Genomic DNA, 23,973 nt, shown 5'->3' with positions numbered 1-23,973 from the left:
CATAGCTCTGTCCACATTTATTGTCAGATGCCTGAGAGAACGCAACGCAGAGAAGACTATTAGAAAAACATGTTATTACTTAATATTTACATAGCACTTTCCACCTGGCAACTTTTAAGAAATCAATACAGTAATTTACCAAGAAAAATAAAAACATACATTGGCTTTCTGTGTGATCAGTAGCTTATGCTTTCAGAGGAAAACAATTCTACTTTATCTTTATTAAAATTAAACTTTAAGGCCTGAATTCACTATACATTATTCGCTGTTACATTTTAAATCGGCAGAGAGGTAATCAATCAGCTCATTAGCTCCAAAATGCGTTTAACAGTACATTTTGCTAAGTTCCCATATTAAGAAAACCACAGAAAAACCTGGAGCCGTTAACATCTTTTTATCATTGGTTAAGAACTAAAAAGTTAGGGCACTGTAATTGTTGGGGTTTTTTTTAAAAAAAAAAAAAAATTTTGAAAAAATCCCACCTTTCAGCTTTGCCACCTTGACTATTCTCTTGCTAACGATGCCCAGTTAATGATTCTCCCTTATTTCAATTAGTCTGTTGAGATCTTTCTGAAATCACTTCCAGCTACAACAGGGCTTCCTTTTTGTGGGTAGCAGCACATGTCAGCTTGGCACAGCTTTCTTTTTTCACAAGTGCAAGATGCTTCCTTGTGTTGATACAGGAAGCTATCAAAAACATACTGTGGCTGCATTTAAGAGCAGATTCCATAGCACTGGGCATCATTAGCATTTCTAGCCAGCAATGTTATGCTGAACTGAAAATTAATACTTTAGGACTAAGATTTAAAAACAGTTCACATGCTCACTGTGACAGAGCAATTCCTGTATTTCAGATACATGGTCTCTCTCTTGCATGGCCTGCAGGATGAGGTGGCAGCGCACTGATTTTTATTGCTGGTGAACTCAAACAAGAGACTGGTCTTTATGAGACACAATGCAAGCACAGGCAAATATGATGGCTGCATCCATTCAGTTCTGTTTTTCTTTTTTTAATGCATTAAAATGGGTACATAAATTTAAGTGACATTCAAAGTCCTGGCAAGTTGCCAACTCACCCCATTGGTTACACAATTGTTTGGCATTTTTGAGTCGGGACACCATGGCAGTGAATCACTGGAAAAATCAGGGATTCATCCTGTCTCCTTTAGCAGTAGGGAGATGAATTTTCAGAGGGGGGTAAATTTTCTGTTCTCTGAGGTACTGAACATTGAGCAAGGCTGGATATAAGAAAAAGGTAGATTGTTAATCCAAGTAACTCTAGCAGCTCTTTTATATGACAACCCGCTTTTGGGGCTTCTTTATTAATCTTAATTGTTAGGAGACAAAACAAGTTCAATTGTATGATATTTAGAGAGCATCTCGTGACTTCTATATGTGCTCCTGCAAATACAATTGATACTTTATTTTAAATTAATTTTCCTTAAAGTTTCCCTAGCAGTTTCATATTTCTTCTATGCCCCATTTGCATCTGGTGTTCTCAGATAACTTACATAGCCAGGAGTTAAATAATATTTTGAAAATCAGAAGTAGAATTATGAGGCTAAATAGACCAGCAGTAAGTACAGTAAACACTTGACAAAAACACAAAGACAACCGGGCTCTGGAACCAGTCCTTTTTTTAACACCTCTAAAGCTTCTGTCTAATTAGGTTCATTTTGTGACAAACAAAAATGGGATTAGATCAGCATTACTGTTATTATAGCAGCCACATGACAGAACCTAGATGATTTTACTTGTCAAGCATTTAATCAATTTTTAGTCCTGTACTGGCCTCTCATTTTCAAAGCTCATGGGAGACTACATGCCTTTCTCATGAGCATGAATCATCAAGTTCACCCACATGTCAGCGTTAACCTACAGTGAAATTGCTGTCTTTATAAATACTTCACAGCATTTTAAAAATGGCATTCTGTCTGCGAGAGGGAGGGGAAGATCACAGCCCATTCATTCTCCCTCTTTTTTCCTGGAGGGAAGAGGGGAGAAGTGAAATTCTGTATTTCAGATAACAGAGACTTCATTCCTAACAGATTGCAATGTCACATACTGAAAACATGGTCAGTAAACAACAACTATAAGCCCCTACTTGTTCATATGACAAATATTTCACTGAAAAATGGAGCAACATCAAAAAACTAGAAAACAAATGGTCATTCTCAGCTCTGTCAGTGTTGCAGCTGGTATTCACGCAGGTTTAGATTAATCCATGAGACACGTCTTCAGAGCTTATTCTAAGGTATCAGTTAAGTAAGAAATCTGGCTCCCGATAACCAAAGAGTTTAAAATCGCCTTCAAACCGTGCATAGAGGCGCCTTATGTCTCTCTTGCTAATTCCCGAAAAATACCGCTCTACTTTTGTTTTGTTGTACACTGTTATGCCTGGTGGAATCGTGGGGTATGATACCAGATGGTCTATGCCGGCTGCTTTCAAGATATATGGAGCATCGTCCTCCAGAGTTTCATGGTGTCCGATCACACTATACGTGATTTCACAGGGGGCACAAAGTTCCACATACGTTACCCAATGAATGATGTGGTCTCCAAACTGAACATCCAGCCATCGGTGGTTAGGGTCACCCAGATAGCGCACAAAATCCTCAAACTGCAGCCCTTTGGTCTCTGTGCGATTCTTTCTATATTTACGAATGATGCCAGGAGCAATTTCATGCCTGTACCAAGGTTCAAACCGAGGATTGTGCACAAACTTGTCTTTAAATGCAGAAATAAGTCTTTCAAATGGGTCTCTAACAATAAAAAACTTGAAGTATAAATTCAGTCTAAACAAAGGAAGGAAAAAAAAATAAGACATTAAATAATTAAGGAAAGTGTTTAGCAAAGTGTTTGAAGTGTGTTTAGCAAAGACTTACAAAATGTACATAAACTCTGACCACAGACACAGCAATATGAATCTTACACCACTTGCATAGTCTATCAATATTATAATCAATAGGAATAGAAATACAATTTCTGTCTTTTTACTAACAGTTTTTATGTACAGTACCAAGTGGAAATAGTTCATCCTAGTTTTCACATTTTACTCAAACTGGAGGAGCTTAGTTTATCTCAATCCATATAAACGGGAGACGAAAGACGCTGAAAAGATGCTGCAAGTTCCAAGTCAAAGATATTTTCAATGCCATGTGATCAAGCTCAAGAAGCAAAATACACAAAGACATGGAAAAAGTGGCTTGGTGCAGCTAAATGTATACAGAGGGCTTCATTTTCCACTGGCAGATAGACAAATCACCACTTAAGTAAAAAAACCAAACCAATTCTGGTATTTTATTTGATGTTTTGTCACGCTTTCAATAATAGTCGAGAACATTATTTTCATGAGACCACAGTTTTCAACAGAATTTCACATTTTGTTATGATACCACTGAACTGTAATATTCTGTAGTCAGAGTTTATCTGTAGGAGTAAATTGAAAACAAAGTTTATTTCAGCAAATAGCTGAGAAAGGAGATTTAGGGCCCAATCCTCACTGAAATAAGTGGATGGACTCTTTCCAGCCTCAACAGGCACTTGGATCAGTCTTCAGGTTCTCCTGACTTACTCCTAACCAGGAAAGGCTATACAGGTCAGCAAACTAGATCAACAGATCCATACCATCCTTCTCTCTACACTACTACTACTCTAAACTCTCTGATAATTTATTTCAGAATTCCCAGCCAAACCCATGTTATGAATCTCCAGCACAACTTCTGTGGCGGGCTGACTGCAACAACCCAAATCATAATGACATTCATCTTCAAATACCCTAGCTATGGCACATCCCCCAGGTGAACAGTTACTTTCTATGCAGGGCTGTTCACAGTGAGGGAGAACGGATCCACATTATCAACACAATCAAGTGACCCCATTTCCACAGGCACAGCTGTGATAAATGTATTTGTACTGCTAAATGCAGCCAACCTTGGACTGAGCTCTACTCATAGCTGACACCACAATTATAAGGGGCTGACTCTTCAGAATGGCTTGATACACACAAAAACTATGCAAGCACAAGGTTACAAGTGTCCGCTGTCTTACGTCCTGTTCTCTCCATACTGCCACCCCTTACAGGGATTATATATGGTATAGGGTCTAGTAAGGGTGACAGCAGACACAGTCAAAAATCTAGCCAAAGTAATTTAGAAGGCTCTACTGCAGAAAAGTATTTTTTCTGCTCTGAGAAGAACCAGAAGCATCCAAACAGGAAGATAAAGTGGTTCACCTGAATGGACAATACTCTCAGGCTACAGAGTACTAATGTTTTAAACTTACCCAGTTCAATCCCAGTAAGTAAACCTGTGTCCAATGACAATCTTAGGTGTAGGCAGTAAGATGTACTACACAAGACATCAGGGTCAACCTTCCAACTAGACCTTCCCTTCTGAAGGTCAACTATGTAACAACCAGGTGTGCATTGAACTATAGAAACCTTATATCCAGAGGGAGCTGGTTGGCTCACCTAACTGTATCACCAATTACACTGGTGTTCTCCTTCAAAGCCAGTAGGGAGGTAGTCACAGCAACATCTGTGAGGATAGCAGAATAGTGCCATAATACAAGTGCTGGAGCAGAAACCCTGTTGTCCTCAATTCCAGAGGTACTACAGTACTTCAACTGTACTCTTGATTGTCCATAACACCACTGACTCCAAACCCCTCCTACACCTCTGGGAAGCCACCTCTTACCGTTTTTTAATTTCAGAGTCACTGAAGGAGGACAAGCGTGGAAGGCCATTCTTCTCATGATCATGAACAATATTTTCTGGGATGTCTTCTATGGAAGAAAATGCTCCTACACAAATCAAAAAGAGAGAACAAGTGAATCTTTCAAGGGGAAAAAAAAAGTGAGCACAAGCAAGCATGTGTGCCTTTGGCTGACAGCTTTTTGTTTTATCCTTCTCTTTTCTGTATTTTTAGCATTTACGGTTACTATGTTTAAAACTGTTAAATGATGAGAGATTCTGACTGCGAAGCTGAAAACTGTTAAAATTCTTTAGGGTATGTGACATCAAGGTCCAAGACCAAATGGCCTCAAAACTCTCAGAAAAGCACATTACACAAATTTCATCAGCAATTATGTCTAAGCCTGTAACTCCCCACCTCAGTGTCTCCATTCTCTTTCCCTCTGCCCACACATACAAATGGAGGAAGACTGAGAATTAACTCCAAAGATGGAACCAGCTTTTTGGCTGAGCTTCTACCACCACCAAAAAATAAATGCTGTGGGCTGCTTTTGGAACTGCTTCAACACAAAGGCACTTTGCTGTCAGTATCCATGAAGTTATTTTAATGACTATGCTGTGCTGAAACAAAAATTTTAATCATACAATACTACACAGATTAAAAAGCACTAAAATTAACAATAGAAAGCCTCCAGATATTCATTTTTGCAAGCACATAAGTTGACAAGAAAAATAATGTCACTAAATTCTGATGCATTTATTTTAAGATCCTGATCCTGAAAGTTTTTATGACCTTGAGAAATATCTCATGTGGGCCCCTTGGACTTTAGGAGTAAGCCTTCACACAACAGCATCATTTCAGAGTACCAACCTGCAACAAGAACAGGGTACTACAAAACAAGCTCTTTAGGTGAAAGCCTCTACGGCCTTCTCCATTCCAGAACTGCAGTGAATAATCCATACCACTCAGCTTCTCAGTTTTCTAACATTTTTTTTAGGGGGTGGTGGTTGCATTTTATTAATTTCAGTGCATGCATATCTTTCCTGGATTTTCAGCTTCCATCTATGTATCAAAGTTGAAACTACTATGAAAGTTTTTTAAGACATAGCCCTTGCTACAAAAGTTTTGCTGAGGGACACAGTTCCTTTGCCAATTCGTGACTGTTTCCTTCTAGGTATGCAAACTAGCTCACGCAAGGTAAAGAAAACGTAAAAACACAAGTGCAGATCTAGCTGTTTGCAGGGTGCTTCTAACAGGAAAGCTGGGTTTACAATGTTCAGGTTTTGCCCACATCTTGATGGGCTATGTCACCTGCAAAACCACAGAAGGACCTCAACTGACCTGACTATATGTAGCAAATTCACAGCCCCAGTGCACAGACAGGCAAGAGGGTCTCATGTCAAACAAAGGCGTGTCATGATCAAGTTAAGTTTATGTGTGCAGGTAGTGGTACAATAGGAAACCCCGAGGAAAGGAGTTACTTTTATTGGCATGCCAGGCTACCAGAAGAGAATGGTAGGCTACATATAGACAGGCAGTGTTCACCTTGTAGATTATTATTCAAACACCCTAGTCCCTTTACTCCTTCTCTTACAGTCTTTTATAACACACCTTTGTTGATCAAACTATTTCCCTAAGCACCTCAGAATCTTCGTAACTTCTATGATGGCTCACTGATAGCACATACACAAGATTTCAGCAGTACAGACCAACTGCAGCTGCCAAGTTTTAACTAGCTTTCTTTATAGCTAAAAGTCAGTGGCCTCAAGTCAGAAATTTTACATTATTGTTTCTTAGGGAATTGTGATACCTTGTAATTTACTTGTTTCAAATTCTATAAATTAGTGCCACCCTTTCAAAGATGGCAAATCTACATACCACATGCATATGGGCACTCTTTCATGACTCAAATCACTTTTGAGCCAAGTAATAACAATACTTATTTTCACAGAAAGAACAGGTGTATTTTCTTTAAAAGAGATGTTTTGAAAGGACTAGAAGCAACTGTGAAGAATTAAAGGCTGAAATTCAGTATCAGTTTATAGAAAAGCAGAAAGAATCCATTTTTTTGTTGTCCCAGTTGCACCAACTTGGTTCTTTCCTCCTCCTCAAAGAAACCCACACACCCACAACAGAGTTGATACCATTTAGAACGATCAAGACTTTTTTCCACTGAGTGTTGCCCACTTTTGGCGTCTGACAAAACAGGATCTTGTGTTTGTCACACACAAATATTCGGTCCAAGACGAATTTGGAAACTGCAGTGTGAGAGAGATTTCTCAACGCGGTGTCTCTGCAGACATTCCTGAGAAGCTCAAGTCTTTCCATATGAACCAGGGGTTGGTGGATCAGATTTCCAGAAAAAGCTTTTCCAGTTGGCTTTATGAAATGCAGAGGGGGGGGGGAAAAAAAAGTGCAAGAAGTTAGTTTTCAGATCAAATTCTAAAGTACAAAAATCCCCAAACCGTGCATCCTTAGTGACTCCCAGACTCACAATTAAAACATTGCTATGTATTAAGAAGTAGCAAGCAGTTGCCTTCCTGTGCTGCTGCTGTACACATTGGTTTGACTCTTAAGTCATTACGTAGTAGTAGACAGTAGCAAGAGCTTTTCCATACAACAATTTAAGTCTGCTGCAGAGCAGTGGGGTCTTATCTAAGCGGATACAACATGCCTTGACCAAATATTGGAACTCCCACAAAGCTTCAACAGCAAGTAAGAAAGCTTCTGAGGGGTTGGGACAGGAACTTCAACAGAAATTAAGTTTTAATCTCTGAGAAGATGGGGCTTAGGGGTGCTGACCCATCCGGCTGGGAAAGAAGAATTTAGGATAAAAGTTCCATGTTGTTTTCTAGCACCTTAAGGCATTCGGTGTTTCCTTTTATCCAAGCTGCAACAAAATTAAGTGGACAAAAATTCACACAATGAGCATCAGCGCTTACTGTGGCAAATGAGAGAAGTAGGCAGGATTCCTCTCCCCAAAAATGGATGAACTGTTTGATATGTCTCATTTTTCTGAGAGACTGACAGGAACCACGACCACCTCTGCCTCACAATTAGTGGGGAGAGAGGAAAAAGGAGCTTGTCTGATTAACAGGTGATGGGAAATTTAAAATTTCTACTGACAAATCTTCCCCCTTCCACTAATTGATTTACATAGTTGGCAATCCCCAATATCAATACAGACTAGGGAATGTACTGATTGAGAGCAGCCCTGCGGAGAAGGACTTGAGGATACTGATGAATGAAAATTGGACATCTACCAGCAATATGCGCTCGCAGCCCAGAAAGCTGATCATATCCTGGGCTGCATAAAAAAACCCACATGGCCAGCAGGTCAAGGGAGGTGATTCTGCACCTCTACTCTGCTCTGGTGAGACCTCACCGGGAGTACTGCGTCCAGCTCTGGGGTCCTCAGTACAGGAAAGACATGGACCTGTTGGAGTGGGTCCAGAAGAGGGCCACAAAAATAATCAGAGGGATGGAACACCTCTCCTATGAAGAAAGGCTGAGAGAGTTGGGGTTGTTCAGCCTGGAGAAGAGAAGGCTCCGGGGAGACCTTATTGCAGCCTTTCAATGCTTACAGGAGGCTTATAAGAAAGACAGAGAAAGACTTTACCAGGGCTTGTAGCGACAGGACAAGGGGTAATGGTTTTAAACTAAAAGAGTGTAGGTTTAGATTAGATATAAGGAAGAAAATCTTCACGCTGAGGGTGGTGAGACACTGGAACAGGTTGCCCAGAGAAGCTGTGGATGTCCCATCACTGGAAGTGTTCAAGGTCAGGCTGGATGGGGCTTTGAGCAACCTGATCTAGTGAAAGATATCCCTGTCCATGGCAGGGGGGTTGGAACTAGATGATCTTCAAAGTTCCCTCTCAACCCAAACTGTTCTGTGATTCTAGGATTTTAGGTACAGTGTCCAAGCTACACATGAAAAAGGAATGATTTTACTTTTTATCCCAATCCTCCATAAGGAAAAAGAAATCTCATTCTGCTTTTTCTGTTTGTTACTCTTCTCCAATATCCCTTGGTCAGAATGTAACCTGAACAGCCTAACAGATTGCTTATCTGTCAAAATAATTCCTTTTGCATGCAACCAGGATTAATATTATTGTTCTGCGTTTCATGCTGTCAGGAAGTCAAAAGGGAACAGGTTTAGATCCAGAAACCTTATTATCCTCCTCCCTACAAATAAAGGAAGATATTAAAACTCACTACACAGATCCGCCAGCCTTCCACTGAACAAAGTGTTTCTCCCACATATTTTGAGGATAACTTAAATTTCAGGTATTTTACATATGAAAACAAAGCATCGTATTTACACAGAAACCTACCTCCCATGCTGCATCACAAAAATTCTCTAAGCATAAGGCGACTTATGTAACAAATGGAAAAAAAATTGGCCTTAGCCCACTGTGCAACTGGTCTCAAATTTACATTTCATTAGGGATTTTCAGAGTTTCCCTGTAAATTAGCAGGTACCACATTTGTTCTGCTTTATTCCTGAAAGCACAGAACTATGCATCTAAAGGATCAACCGGTATTGAATACTTCTGTGTTCATGTTCTACTTTGGAAAAAACGCTGAGATGTGAAGCACAAAGAGCACAAAACATGAAAAAGAAATGGAGACTGATAAAAAGAATCAGAGAGACTGGGCAGAGAACTAAAAGAATAGACAAGACACAGGCTTGCCCTCAAGAACCACAAACCTGATGGCTATGGCAAGGCAGAATACAAGTAATCCCAAACTGGGCCATTATATTAAAAAGGCTAGCAAAAATGACTGTCCTGACTTGATAAAGGCGTACTGTAATGATTTTCGCCTAGAAATGGAAACACATTACATTGAATCATTCAAATGAAACAAGACAGCAGGTTACCATAACAAACTAGCTTTGTGCAGCTAAAATGAATTCTGTTGGCTCTATCTAAAGAGAACAGTCTGAATAAATAATTCTCATCTAGCAATTCCTTTTAACAACAGGAAGCCCTTACTTAATCTCTTATTTTCTCCCACTCTTTAATACATGTAACCCTTATCTCAACAGTATGCACCTGGAATTCTTCAGGCCAATGTTTTCCCTCTGGCACATGTACCTCCTCCACTTTTGTCACAGCTGTCAGTATCAATGGCTCTTGCTTGGCACCATAGCCTAAAGAAGGAAGAGATAAGAGCATTACAGAAGGTGGGGGGAAGGCAATTATTCTTGCTTTACAACTAACACAACTGAACATCACTTTCTGTATTAACTGATGTCTTAGAAAACATTAGGATTTGTTTCCAAATGGGAAGGTACTAGACAAGACATGAGACAGACTATGAAAATTTTAAAGGATGTACTCTGTGGGAATTTTGGGTGCAACTTCAGCTGAATTTTATCAAAGAAACATGTCCATTATCTTTTATTTTGGTCTTTTTCAAACAAACTGTGCAAAGAGACATAGAAATCATAAATTCAAATATCACAGTTGGTAGACAATTGAGTATAACTATATAGACTTGACAGTAGGAGATCTTTATTTTTCAATAAACTTCCCAAAGCATGTTCAAATAAAAAACTTAATCTATCACGTTTCTTCCTCCCCTCATATTAGTATATAGGTTTCTTCGGGTAATGTCTAAGAGTTTACAACAGAAGAAAAGCATCATTAAGGACCACCTTTTATTTCTTTGGTGCTCTAAGTAAACACCTCTAACGAGCAATAAATACAAGATCCCCTCTATCTTTATTACTGGAATGATGGCCTGCCTTAGAGACTCCCATAATGAAAGAACAAACTCAGCTGATACTCTTGTTCTTTTTAAATTATTTTAGGGCAACTAATAGTTTGAGGCCAAATTAAAGCATGTAAGGGAAGAACCCTTTGCCTCTTTTGCAATTGGTATGCTAGAGGAAAACTGAAAAATAACACAAGGCTGTAGCCTTACTTTACATGGTCGAAAAAGATCAAAAATAATTTGAAGCAGCTTTCCCTAACCACAAAGCAAAAAGAACATGATTTCTCCCTGAAAATTTATTTCCATCCACATTGGACTACTTTTCCCTTCATATAGTTTCTTCTACGAATAATCTTTCTTCATCTGTATCCACAGTGGCTTACTGTTTTATGGTCGAGAAAATGTGCGTACTGCCATATCCTTTTCTTAAGGGAGTACTCTACTCTGCCTACACTGGATTTTAACAAAGGGCATGCATGGAAAAGCAAGTTAAAACTGAAAACAATGTAAGCATCCAAGCAATCAGCTACAGTAAATATTGTTGTGCACACACTTACTTCACAGTATCCTTTTGTAAAACAAAGTAATCTGACTCAGTGGTATCTTTTGTTATCACTGGGTAAAAGCATGCCTGAAGATGCTACTAGAGATGATGGACAGAATCTTGCTCCTTCTCATTAAGAAGCTCCTGTTGCTTATGCACCCAAGACATCAGTAAAAGGCTTAAAGAACATTGATTCATTGAGCATCTGTTGGTTTTGTTCCAGCTGCTAAGTAGGCACATTCAAATAAAGGAAAATTTCTGACAAGCCATATTTCATTAAGTCTAGAAGAGTTCCTCCAGGACTGGCCATCCTGTTGGGACTTTCTCCAAAATTCTGTTGGTATATTCACATTACTTCCCTTCATTAGTCCCAGTACAAACACTGCTATCTCCAACACATACATACACTTAACCACAGTCATGCCTTTGCAGGACTGGAGCTTAAGAAATGACACAATCTTCCGCTCAGAGAGCTATTCAAAGGGGAAGGAAGATTCAGCATAGACAAAAAAAGAGAAAAATTGGAAAGCCAAGATAATAAAAAGCAAGTAAATGCAAAAGGTGTATTCCAGTAATTTTTTTAAAAAATACATTTTAATCCTCCTGTCAAATTCTGGTGGAAAGAACCACTCAAAGAATACCTGAGCTGGGAAACAAGAGTTGGCACGGAATGAAATACTGGAAGATTTAACTACATAACATAAGATCAGCTTATTTGCAGATGTACTAGGGCTCAGAAACAGCTGGGACCAAGGAAAGCTAAGTTAGCCTAAAGTTCTCATCTGTAAGACTTGCTGAATTAATCTCCACACAGAGGTATGCTATTTAAAAAGGTACACCTAATGTATTTATCCACTATCAAGTCACTGAAACAAATGGCACTAGTGATGTCAGTGCTTCCAAAGTCACACATTTTTTGCATATCTTAAGAAGGTGCAGAAATACAGATCTCTTAGGACTGTAAGTCATGTCATCACCTTCAACCTAAAGTCTCTGGAGGATGGCTTTGTAACAGTAGCTCCTCAGCAGACAGAAAACTGTAACAAGTTGTGTGGTGTCATCAAATGGCTTAAACTCCTCATCAGCTTAATACCATCTGGGCTACTTAAGCTAAGCAAAAGCCTCTGAGCTGTTTATCAGTCAAACAGCAGAGGATAAAACTGAATGCAAGAAGCAGGGCAGAGGTGGCTAGGCTAAGTGCATTGCAAATGAAATAAAACTTTTCATAAGTTTTACATAATACTGCAGCCACAGGACAAGCAGTCACAAGATGACAGAAACTAGTATCAAGTAAAATGAACTCTTTAATTCCTTGTGAATCTCCTTTATCTTTAAACAGGTAATTGTACTCCATTGTTTTGCACGTGACTTCTACTCCTAGTAGATCAAGACACTGAGTGTATTTGAAAAAGCAGACCTTACAGGACAGTACAGCCAAACAGCCTCTGTTCTTAACCACCAAAAAAAAAAGACATGATGTTAGTTTTGCAGACTTCTACCAAGAAAAGCAGAAACTGAGTATCAGCACTGCCACTTCTAGAAATTTAGTTGTTCTGTTCTCAATCCTACTGAAGAAGTGGTAACATGTCAAGAACTACTTTGCACAGAAAGAGTATTTTGTGAAGCACTATTCAATTTTCTGTTTCACATCAAATATTAAAGTTGAACTTACCATCTGGGTCTTTAAAAGTCAATGTGATAAACTTGCTAGCAACCATGAACATGAATATCACCCAAAAGCATGCAGCTAGCAGCAGCCACTGGTGGTGCATGTTGTCAGACACGAGCCATATAAAGTTGTTGCTTCCTGTTTGAAAGAGGAAAGATTGACACGTTAATTTTTTTTTTTGTTCCAGTTTAGAAAAAAATACTTTCCATAACCAAAATGACAAAACTCTAATATGTATGTGTGTCATAAAACATAGCAGTAGATTTCACCTCTTACTTTTTGTCCTTTTGGCTGGGTTTTTAACCAATGTTAAGGCTGAGGCAATGTAACCCCTGGCTGCTATCAAAGGAAGGATTCACTCCTCCTTTACCCCTTCGTATACATTCCCAGTCACCTCCTTGTGCTGGCAATAGCACTGTCTGTCTGACTGCTCAGGGAGACAGACCAGCAAAACCCCCCAATATTTTTAAAGTGTCGTTTATTTTTCGATTTAACTTCATGAGATGGCTTACTGTCGGAAAGGAAGGGAGAATGAAGAAAGCTCCCCTCTCAGTGGTAGCTAGTCAGCAGATCAACCAAGCTGTAAAATTAACAGCATTCGTAGTTATCCCAAGTCAGTTCATGACACGTAACATGGACTCCTCCCCTGCCCAGCCTACATGAATTACAGGCTGGAAGCTACATAGCCAGAACACTAAGCTTAACCTGACAAAATATTTAAATATATTAATGTCACTTTTTATCTTGTCATTTTTATTGCCAGCAAAGTATCAACCACAGGTTCTGGAAGATTTTTTTACTTCCATCGTGCTAAGCACTATCCACATAAATGGTAAAAGGGTTTCCTTCCAGCAGTGCCTACTACCTGTAGCTGCATCCCTGCAGCTAAGCCTTAAAGACAGGACTTCCCCAGGAGTGCAGAAAGGGTTACCCAAACAATTGAGACCATAGATTTAATGTGCAAAGAAACCACAGGTACTAACTGAATCCAAGCACAGTGAGGATGAGGATACTGCACAGTATTACAAACACATGGTGTCTGCCCTACCTCAAACAGCTTTTAAGTTTACTCGAGTGCTCTGAGCACTTACTAGCTTGATTTTAGAAACTGTAATCCTAATAAATCATTTTTTTATGGTTAAAAGTTAAGATGCAACATAAGGAAACCAATTACAAAAAATATTTAAGTCTCCAGCCATTAAAAGAAATGTGTAATTTTAAGCTACATCTTTCGCTGAATTTCCAACTTCTGATGGGCAATGCACCCAGGGAAGCACTGGGGCTGACACCAAGTGTCTGTGAAAGCCTCACTGCAAAATTTAAGCTTCCATAACTTTAAAAAAACCAACAAAAACCTAACAGCAAACATCACTGCCTAACTACCAAACCCTACCAAACCACTGCCTAACTACCAAATATTCAAGCTTGAATATTTATCTTGCAAATATAAAGCACCATTGTCTCAGTTGTTGCTGGAGAGACAAGATACCTGAGAGCCTGGACTCCAGTGCGGGAAAGTTCAAACATAAGCGAATGCATCCTTTTGAGGATATGTATCACGTAACTTCAGAACACTTAACCAAAGAGGATATAACACAAAAATCTCATACAATGGGATCCTCTCAACAATCCTGTGATGTTTGTGCTTGTAGCCTCAGAAGAACAAAAAACCAAAGCCACCCATATAACTAGCAATAGGATCAAACTCAATCCTAAAGTAGCCACATGCAACTTCAATGAGAGTCACATCTGCATGGTTTGTGATCACACTTTCTATACAGCCACTTGAGTGAATTGCCAGGGAATAAGAGAGATGCCCTTATTCCCAGCTAAGATGCTAAAAACATGCTAGTTAATACTTCTAAGCTAACTTTGTATTAAGTTTTTCAGTCATATACCAGTATTCCACCTTTTTTGTTCCCACAAAGCTCCAATAACAGAAGGGAGCCTGGTTTTGGTGTTGTTTCAGCATGTCCATCTGTGCCATCAGTACTACTGCTACAGGTGCTGATCTCTCTTCCAACTAGCTTTTGCCTTCCAGCAATGCAAATGTTTCCAGGAAGGGTTCTCACTGTAGCTGCCAGAAGTGAAACTCCGGGTATGTCAAAAGCCTGTGCAGGCAGACAAGCAGTCCAAAACAGATTTGGGATCCTAAGGATATATGTGAAATGGGTGAGAGGAGGAAAAGAACAGAGTATCTCCAATTAAAAAAACAGAATTCATAATTTTTAGCTAGGATGGCAGTGTTCAGACCTATTTTTGTTTTCTCAGTGCAGTATTTTTCAGTTTGGTTTCTAAGAGGTCCTTTTTTTCCTTCTTTTATGATTTCATTTTTAAGTACTTCTCCTAAAAACACTGCATTTAGGTAAAAAGATGCATCAGTTGTCTTTTGGACAATTACAGGTGCTGTAACCTCCATAAAGATGATGTTTGTCGTCTCCCATTTTCTGCTGCAATCCCCTAGTTGCCAACTGTGTATGCAATGTCCAAGACATGTTATTCTTCAACATCAAAAACTGTTGGCCAGGAAGGGCAAATAATATGGCGTGAATTCTAGAGCACTGACCTCTTTCCAGCTAAGTAGTTCAAAAGTTATTCTCATCCTACCATTGCACTAGTGCAAAATTTGCCCTAAGATCCATACTGAAAACGACCAGGTCTCAAATGTCCTCATTTTTCAGTCTGCCACAACATCCACCATCTCCCATTTAGAACACTGAAATTTATCACCTTTGCTTTCATACGTCACAATAATCTGGAAAATTTTCCAACTCTCAAAGATGAGAGAAATGCAAAATAGATGTCAGGACACAAAATGTGGCAACGACATCTTTACTTTTTTGGTAGCTCTGCTAAAATCATGAGAACCATTCAACATTTAAATTACTGTTGAATCGGTCTTCAATGCAGTAGACTGACAGAAGCTAGCAGAGAACATACTGCAGGAGGAAAACCTCTTTCTAACTATCAGCTGCAGGCTTTTCAGAATGGTCCATAATGAATGGTCTGGACCAGGCCCTTCCGTCTAACCCACTATATTTGTTCTACATAAAGAATGGTAGGAATGGCCTCCAACATTGGTAGCATCCCTGCTAGTCTGCCCACTTTTATAATGGTGATGGATGGACACCATTCAGCAAGGATTATTGATCTATATGCCCTTATGTACTTTATGTATTGGATTTCTAAGAAGTTGTGTTAAATGACATGGGAAAAGCAGTTTCCACGTGCTCTAACCTGAAAAACAGTTAGCGGGCACAGGACCCTGCTGCCAGACCCTGTGCTCTAGGGATAGAAGAACAACATTTCAGCCAAAGATACCTACGAGCTGTACACTACTTATCTCAATAACTGGACTCTGAGACCAGAAAGGGGACAGAATTGCAGTCACATCCCTAACAACAACCATTATTACCCTTCAATACATCGAAGCTGAGAGGAAAATATTAAGTAGTATCAGAAATAGTGTGGCCAGCAGGAGTAGGGAGGTGATCGTGCCCCTGTACTCGGTGCTGGTGAGGCCGCACCTCGAACGCTGTGTTCAGTTTGGGCCCCTCACTACAAGAAGGACACTGAGGTGCTGGAGCATGTCCAGAGAAGGGCGACGAAGCTGGTGAGGGGTCTGGAGCACAAGTCTTATGAGGAGCGGCTGAGGGAACTGGGGTTGTTCAGTCTGCAGAAGAGGAGGCTGAGGGGAGACCTTATTGCTCTCTCCAATTACCTGAAAGGGGGTTGCAGAGAGGTGGGTGTTGGTCTCTTCTCCCAAGTGACAAGTGAAAGGACAAGAGGAAATGGCCTCAAGTTGCGCCAGGGGAGGTTCAGGCTGGATATTAGGAAAAATTTCTTTACTGAGAGAGTGGTGAGACACTGGAATAAGCTGCCCAGGGAGGTGGTGGAGTCACCATCACTGGAGGTGTTCAAGGAAGGTATGGACGTGGCATTGTGGGACATGGTTTAGTGGGCATGGTGGTGTTAGTTGATGGTTGGACTTGATGATCTTACAGGTCTTTTCCAACCTTAGTGATTCTGCGAGTTTTGTCTACTCCTTTTTTTATAGGCACAGCAGATCTGCAACCATACTCATTGATGTAAGAGTCTTGTCATAAAATTTATCATAACATAATTACAATAGCTGGCACTCTTACTCACTTCTAGCATCCTAAACAAAATTGCATCCGTATCAGCAGCTCATTACCTATCTCAGGAAGCAGGACTGTTCAAAATTATACACAGGAGTAACTCAACTATTATGCTCACTTAAATGCAATGACCAGTAATGTTTTTAAAATGTATTTACGTTGTTTCCCTTTCTCTAGCTTATTCTTTAATCTTTTTATCATTTTCACATAGGGTAGCTGCACTTCCTGTTATATCTCCGATCTTACTGCATTTCTGTTGCCTCTCCTGTTACTTATTTTCTAGTGAATACATGTACTAGCTTCTGTTTTTTCTCTTTAATAGTTTCCTTCAGCTTCCAAATGTGTCTTTTACTTCTTCTTGCCTAAAACATTTTTTCTTTACAAGTAGAAAAACCAAAAAGGTTTAGTCTATTTTCTCACAATGAAATACCCAGGGATTTTTCAGGTTGCTCCTTCTCCCTCTTATTGCAATTCTACACTTTTTAGCAGCACAAGATCCCCCAAATCCCTCTCTCCATCCATTCCTCTGTCCTCCCCTCCCTGGGCTACTTACCCCAAAGAAAAACAGTCACATAAACCTCAGATCAGCCAGATGCCAGTTTTGCATGAGCAAAAATGGGATTGCAAATACACACAAAAACATTAGCCAAAGATAAGGATATAAAGTGTGGCAGGCTTGACCCATGGCCTGCGAGTAACATGTTACCTGGAAAAAACACTTGTACTCTGGGGAAGGCTGCTGTTCTTCATGTGAATGACAGGACAAAGTGTAGAAGATTTAAACAATAAAACTCAGTGCATGGCCCATGCTCTGCAGCTTATGCTGCTTGGATAGGGGCTCCCTGCATGCATCGTGAATGACAGCGGCATGCCAGTAGTCTCAAACTACCGACTGCTTGTCCATCAGCACATGACTAATGATGTAATTCGAAATGGAACTCGTAACAAAAGCCAAACAACAGCTAGCTGGGATACCTCATCCATTTTCATCAAGGCCTTCTTTGTGTTATCTTAAAGTTAAGAGATCTGAACAATTTATTACATTTAAAAAAAAAATGGACTAAAATCTATCACATACTCCTTTGGCAAGTTGTGTGGTGCTGCTAAATGTTATAATGTATATTACAACAGGCTTTCCTCTGCCCCGACAGCATTAACAGGCCTATCGTCTCTGTTACCCCTGGAGAGCAGAGTCCCCCCTGAGCACACACAAGTCACCTGTCAGCAGGAAGAAAACCAACTACCGGAGCAGCAGCCCCTGCAACAGCAGTGTAACCCACCTCAGCCCGGGGCAGGCTCAGCGTGCACCAGCTCCACTGCCCCCAGACTGGGAAGGGGACCCTCCCTCCCCACCCAGTACACCTGTGCCCTGTTTGACAGACACCAGGTCCAACTCCACAGGCCACCCCAATGCTCTTCACAGCTGGGAACGGCAGTGGCAGCTCTCTCCCCAGCACCGGGGCTTCCCGGAGGCTCCATTCACTGCCCAAGGGGGGGATAAGAACAGAGGGGTCCCCGCCGGGAAGACGGGACACGGCCGCGGCCTGACCGCTACCACACAAGCCAAGCCACGAGCACAGCCCGCAAGCCGCGCTCCGGGCGCACACTCCTGAGCTAAACAGGCGTAAACTTTTCCTGTTCCCGAGGAGGAAGCAGGACGGGCTTCCCCTCACCCCCGGCAGGTAGAGACAACAGACGCCCGCAGCGCCCACCGGCCTTCCCGCCCGACCGGCCGGAGGAGCCTCTCGCCGGGGCTACGGGCGCCAGGCCTCCCCCCGCAGTCCCGGCCCGGCCCCGCCCCAGGGTTCCGGACCTCCCTCGCAGCGCCCCCTCCCCGGCTTACCGGCCCTCCACCGCCGCTCGCCGCAGCCTCAGCCCCCCGCGGCGGGGCGCCGCTCCCCCCGGGGGTCCGCCTCACTCGGCGGCGCGGCCGACCCGCTCCGGCGGCCCCGGCTGCTGCCGCTGCTGCATCCCCCCACACCCGGCTGCGGGCGGCGGCGCCTCCCCGCCCCTGCTCAGCCCCTGCTGCTGCCGCCGCCCGGCCCTGCCGCCGCCTCCATTTCCTCCCGCCGCGGGCAGGCCGCGGCCTCGGCCGCGCCCCCAGCCCCGCCGCCGGGAAGGAGAGGAAGGTGAAGGCCGTGGCGGGGACCGCTCGGCTCTGAGGCGATGCAGCGCCGCACCCGGCCGCCCGGAGGCGGGAGGGAAGGGTGGGGGGCGGGCTGCGCTCCCCGCCTCTCCCCGCCCCGGCGCGAGCGGGGCGCCTCAGCCGGGGGCCGGGCGCGACCTCCGGCGAAGAGGGCTGCGCTGCCTCTGCCCGGCCTCAGCCCCCACCTCGTCGCGCAGGCCCCGGCCCCGGCCCCCGCCGCGGCCCCCCGCCGCCTTCCAATTTTCGCAGGGTGGCTGGTGCTTCTCGGCGGGGCCCACAGCCAGCGCTCAGCTGCACTCGCGTATACACAGATGTATGGTGTGTTTCTTGTTCTTTTACTGTTAAAAATATCCTTAATAGGTGCCTAACGCTCGTGTTTCAAAAAAAGAAGGCTGAAAATGCGTCTTTTGTGCACCCGCAGGACTCCAGTACCCTCAAATCCCATCACAACCAGGTGCTGGTGGTGGGTCTATTTTTAACAGTTATTTAAACAACTCCTTTTGGGGACGTATCGCAGTGCGTGGCTGTAGGGATGTGTTGCAGCACTGAGGTGGTGTTTTCCTAAAGTCTGCAAAACTGAAGCTGACACGGTGAAGCAGGGCCCTCTGGACGGTGCCTGGAGGAAGGGGTGACGCTGGAGCAAAGCCATCCCATTTCACAGCTCATTGATCACTGAGGTGCTGGGGACACGTCTTCCAGTATGAAATCTGGTGATGCAACGCAAAGGATGGGCTTTATCACCTGACCCAGCGCAAAAACTGTCCTGTAGTATGTCCTCTTGTGTCCAGTCACCAGAATTGATTTGCCCACTGGGAACTGGTAAATTGAGTGGGGGGCACAGGGAAATCCCATCTTTCAGGTGAAGAATCAGAATAAACAGCATCCTACAGACAAGTATTGCTGATCGGTCTGAAGCAGTCATACAGGCATGCTGCATGAGAAGCCCTTGCTTCCAGCCTTCATCTCTTCTTCCATCTCTACACCTTCTTCCAAGTATGTTCTGTCCTTGGAAAGACCCAAACCAAAGAGGATAATTTTGAGCTCAGTGATGGGAGAAGTGGGAGTCCCAAAATCCATAGAGGGAAGAAAACATGACTGAGAAATCTAAATGGATTTTTAGGCTTTGGGGAATGATCCCTGAATCCCAGGCCAGGTAGTCTGATGTCCACACTACGCAGGGTTGGCCCTGTCTGCAGAGACTTGCAGTTCATGCTACACAGCACTTCACCCTAGTTTTCCTATGAGGTCTTGTGTGGAGAACCTAAGACAAAATTGCCACTTAATGGGATTGTATGAATAAAGTAAATACCTACGTAACATCCAGTCTCTTGAAGTTGATTTGCCACAGAAGACTTGAACCCTAATAAAGTCTGTGAGGAGCACAGGGAAGCTTGCTGCAGGATCAGGGCTAACAGTTCGAGACAGGACAAATTCAGAAGAGACAGAATTGTAGTGGAAGTTTCTGTTTCTGTGTGTCCGGTTACCAATTAATGAAAATAATCCAATGGAAGTAGAGTTTAAAATGCTTTCACAGCTAAAAAATATATTGTAAATTTATTAGAATCCAAATCAGAACTGATACAAGCAAGTTTAAACTACTGCCTCTTCTAGAACAAGGGAGAAGAAATACAGGTTAGAACAGGCAATGTTAACTTAAGTACTCACGTCACGTACTTCCCAACCTCTCATTTTATAGTCTGCATCACTGTACGGAGACTGTCTGAGACTCAGTGACACACACACACATTTAACTTGCATCATTTCCAATCCTGAGTTGCAGGTAGTAGGACTCCATGTGCAATGTTAGATGCCTCATTGAATGACCAAGAGGCAGCACTCCTCCCTGTTAGAGGAGGATTTAGTCCCTCTGATCCATGCCTTTCCAGACTTAACTACCATGGTGCGTTATGCTGGAGCCTGACCAAGGAAGCCCAAGGATGCTGTCATTGGTACAGACACTGTGGCCAGCCTATGGAGCAGAACAGGCTAATGTAAATGCATTAACAACAATGCCTTCAGTGCTACACTGACGGCTGTTAGACACCAGTGAAGCAGCAGAAAAGTAAATCTCACTGTGAACCAGTGGCCAAAAACCAGTAATCAGAAACCCAAGTTCTCTGCCTGACTCTATGTTTGTTTGTACCAGCACCCCGGGACACCGCATCCTTGTGCCTCCCTTCCTCTGCCTGTGAAGTAGAAATGGTGATAGTGATAGTTACCCTGTTGGCAAAGCACATTGGACGTCTGTGGCTGTCACCAGTTTGAGTCTTGCACAGGTTAGGAAGTTGCTTCTTTCTTCAGCTTCAGAGTGATGACTACAATTGCAGCCATCCACAGATTTATTAATAAGCAGTCTCCAGCTGTGGAACAAATTCCTGCCAGATTATCAGGCTCAGCCCAAGTATTTTAACCTTTCAAGTATGTTGTTACTGACATGTATAATAATTAATCCAGTATAAAAGGAACCAATTTTCCAAACTAAGCACAGTTAATAAGCTTTGTTGTCAGTAATTGGGCCTGAAAGTGTCTGATGAAGTTGAAGAATGTGTTGCATAGGCAACTGTACAGTTGGATTATACAGTTGCTAGTTTAGGCCAACAGGATTCTTGCTACTAATAATGATAAACTGTAGTGGGGTTTAATGCTTGTAGATAGGCAGCAAAATCAATGTTTGACTCTGGGTTCTTTTTAATACTTGAGAATTTTTACACTGCCAGAGCAATGTAAAGGACAGTTGTGCTGGTAAAAAGTCACCCTGCTGTCTCTGGGACGTTCTAGAGTGACTGCAGCATCCTCAGAGGTACGCTGCTGAAACCAATGGAAGTGATGTACCCATTTTTCTCTAAGGACGTGGGCCTAAACTGGAAAATTTCATCTTAATAACACATTCAATGTTTATGCCATTAAAAAAGGGTTTTATGTCCTAATAACTCTTGTACATCTTTATTCCAGGTTTGACGTTTCTCCCAGAAGAGTCTTACTTGCAAAAGATGAACATTTGCATCTTGGCCAGTCAGGAGGGCCAGGTGTGGCACTGAACACCTGAGCTGCAAGAGCACATTCAAGCATTTTAAGAAATTGTTATCTGTCAATGGCAGGCTGTCTTGACTGCGCTCGGTATGAGTTAATTCTAAATAGCATTTAAGCATACTGGAACATTTAAATGAGCCCCTGTCTTGGACAAGATAAGTAATCATCCATTCTGCAGTTTGCATTTGAACACATCCAGCCTAATCACACTGAAGGCATCCTCGTTTTCTTTGACCTTCCAAGCTCATACTATTCAGCAGAAGCATAGGCTTGCCCATATTGTTAGACTTAGGCTATGTTTATTTTTTGCGCTTTGCTGTTATTTCAGGTTTTAATCCAATGCCAATTACTAGGATTAGTCTTGGTAGCCTTTTTAGTTGTGCTTTGCCTCCATAAGAGCTGACCTTAAGACAAGTCACCTGTTCAGCATCAAGTACTCAGGAAGAATAAATCTTATTTAAGTCAGCAGGAGCACATGCTTTTCCTAGTGCAGTGCCATTATTAGTGAAATCACTGATCTGCTTCCTGGCTGTATTTCTGAGTCATGAGTGATCACCAAAGGAGATGTCTTCTGTACAAGTACCTTGCTTTGCAACTGGTCAGACATGGCACCTCTGGCATATAATACATTTGTTAGGGTATTATCTTCATCGCCAGATTTTGTCTCTTTCTGGAACTTGAGCAAGCTAGTTTAAATGTGGATCTGGCTGATACAAGATAGAACATACAGAATACCTTGTGGCCTCTACAGTCATTAAGAGACATTGCAGCAATGACAAAAATCAGGCATGCCGCAATACCAACAGGGCTGTACAGCCTCATATAGATGCAGGATTTACCAGTATGCTGTAAATATTAATTCCTATTAAGTTTTATATGTAACATAACACAGTAAAGTATTAATTCCTGGATTATTTTTTATATAAAACAACTTGAGGAAGGAGTGACCTATAAGGTGCATGTCTAAAATAGCTGGTGTATAGGAAAGACTGAGGTGTGTGCAGGGGTTGGGGGGGACACTTAGGGCTGATACCCGCAGCAAAATCAGACTAGCTGGAGTAGGGGCAAGATCAGATCCATAAGCAGCAAATGAGACTTGTTTTCGTTTGAAGATTAAGTCCACTTTTTATTTCAGGGTAGAAGCAAGTTTTATCTCATAATAAGTAAGTGCCTTGGAAATTGTTAAATCTTTGTATATCATTACACCATTTGATTGCCTTCTGAGTAGGAAACAAAAAGTTTAGATTGAGGTAAGTAGGTCATTAGCTGAACCATATAGTTTACTTTAAATTCTCAAGACACTTAGTCTGAGCTGATAGTATGAAAGGTAGAACAGCTTTGTGGGGTTTCTTCACAGCAATGAGCTGAATGTATTGCCAGGACTGGGCTAGAGTAGCTAAGAACTACATTTAATTATCAAATCAATGACAATTAAAATTGAACCCAATAATTCAAAATTAATTATATAGGTCATAAAATGAGTGCAGCCGACAAGAAAATTATCATGTCAATGTAGCAAGATAAGTAAATTCTTTAAACAAAGATCAGAAATAACAATTGAGTGTTAAGACCCAGTTATGGGTATTTTCCAAAGCAGAGAAATTAAGACAATTGATTGAATCAATTAGTATTCAAAACAAGTTACTTTACTTCAAAGTACCCTGCTACCCTCTTTTAACCCTCCCCTTTCCCCATGGCCTGAATCGGACAGCTGGATTTACCAACTTTCATTTCTCTCTGCGGCTGGCAGTGTCAAACTGGCAAGCAGCTGAGTCTTAAATTCAGCTGCTGCATCCACCAAGGGACAAATTAGTTCCAGGCTATTTCCAGGTGACAAAGTTGCTGTGACACTGCAGGTATGGCACTCATCATTGCATCTGTGACTTAGTCTCCAACAAGGGCAAGCTGCATGTGCCCTTGCCGTGCCTTGTCAAGAATTGCAAGATTGGCAATGTGCAGACACAGCACCAGACCTGCTCTGGGCACAGATAAAGGCAGGTTTTTAAGATCTTGTTGTTGTTGTTTCTCAA

At 42.0% G+C, this 23,973-nt stretch overlaps 1 protein-coding gene across 1 annotated transcript; it reads right to left on the bottom strand.

Annotated features, from left to right (window-relative positions):
- On the bottom strand, positions 1-18,631 carry CHST10 (carbohydrate sulfotransferase 10). The gene is made up of 6 exons (XM_059819267.1): positions 18,611-18,631; positions 12,632-12,766; positions 9,752-9,849; positions 6,839-7,073; positions 4,698-4,803; positions 1-2,795 (listed from the first exon to the last, which is right to left on the bottom strand). Exons 2-6 carry the CDS (start codon positions 12,729-12,731, stop codon positions 2,258-2,260), a joined length of 1,077 nt encoding a protein of 358 aa, XP_059675250.1. The 5' UTR covers positions 12,732-12,766; positions 18,611-18,631; the 3' UTR covers positions 1-2,257.
- Between the last annotated feature and the right edge of the window lie 5,342 nt (positions 18,632-23,973).

This window comes from Gavia stellata, chromosome 1, assembly GCF_030936135.1.
Source record: "Gavia stellata isolate bGavSte3 chromosome 1, bGavSte3.hap2, whole genome shotgun sequence".
NCBI lineage: Eukaryota > Metazoa > Chordata > Aves > Gaviiformes > Gaviidae > Gavia > Gavia stellata.
Note: the sequence above shows the minus strand (reverse complement) of the source record. Positions and strands in the feature narration are given on the sequence as shown.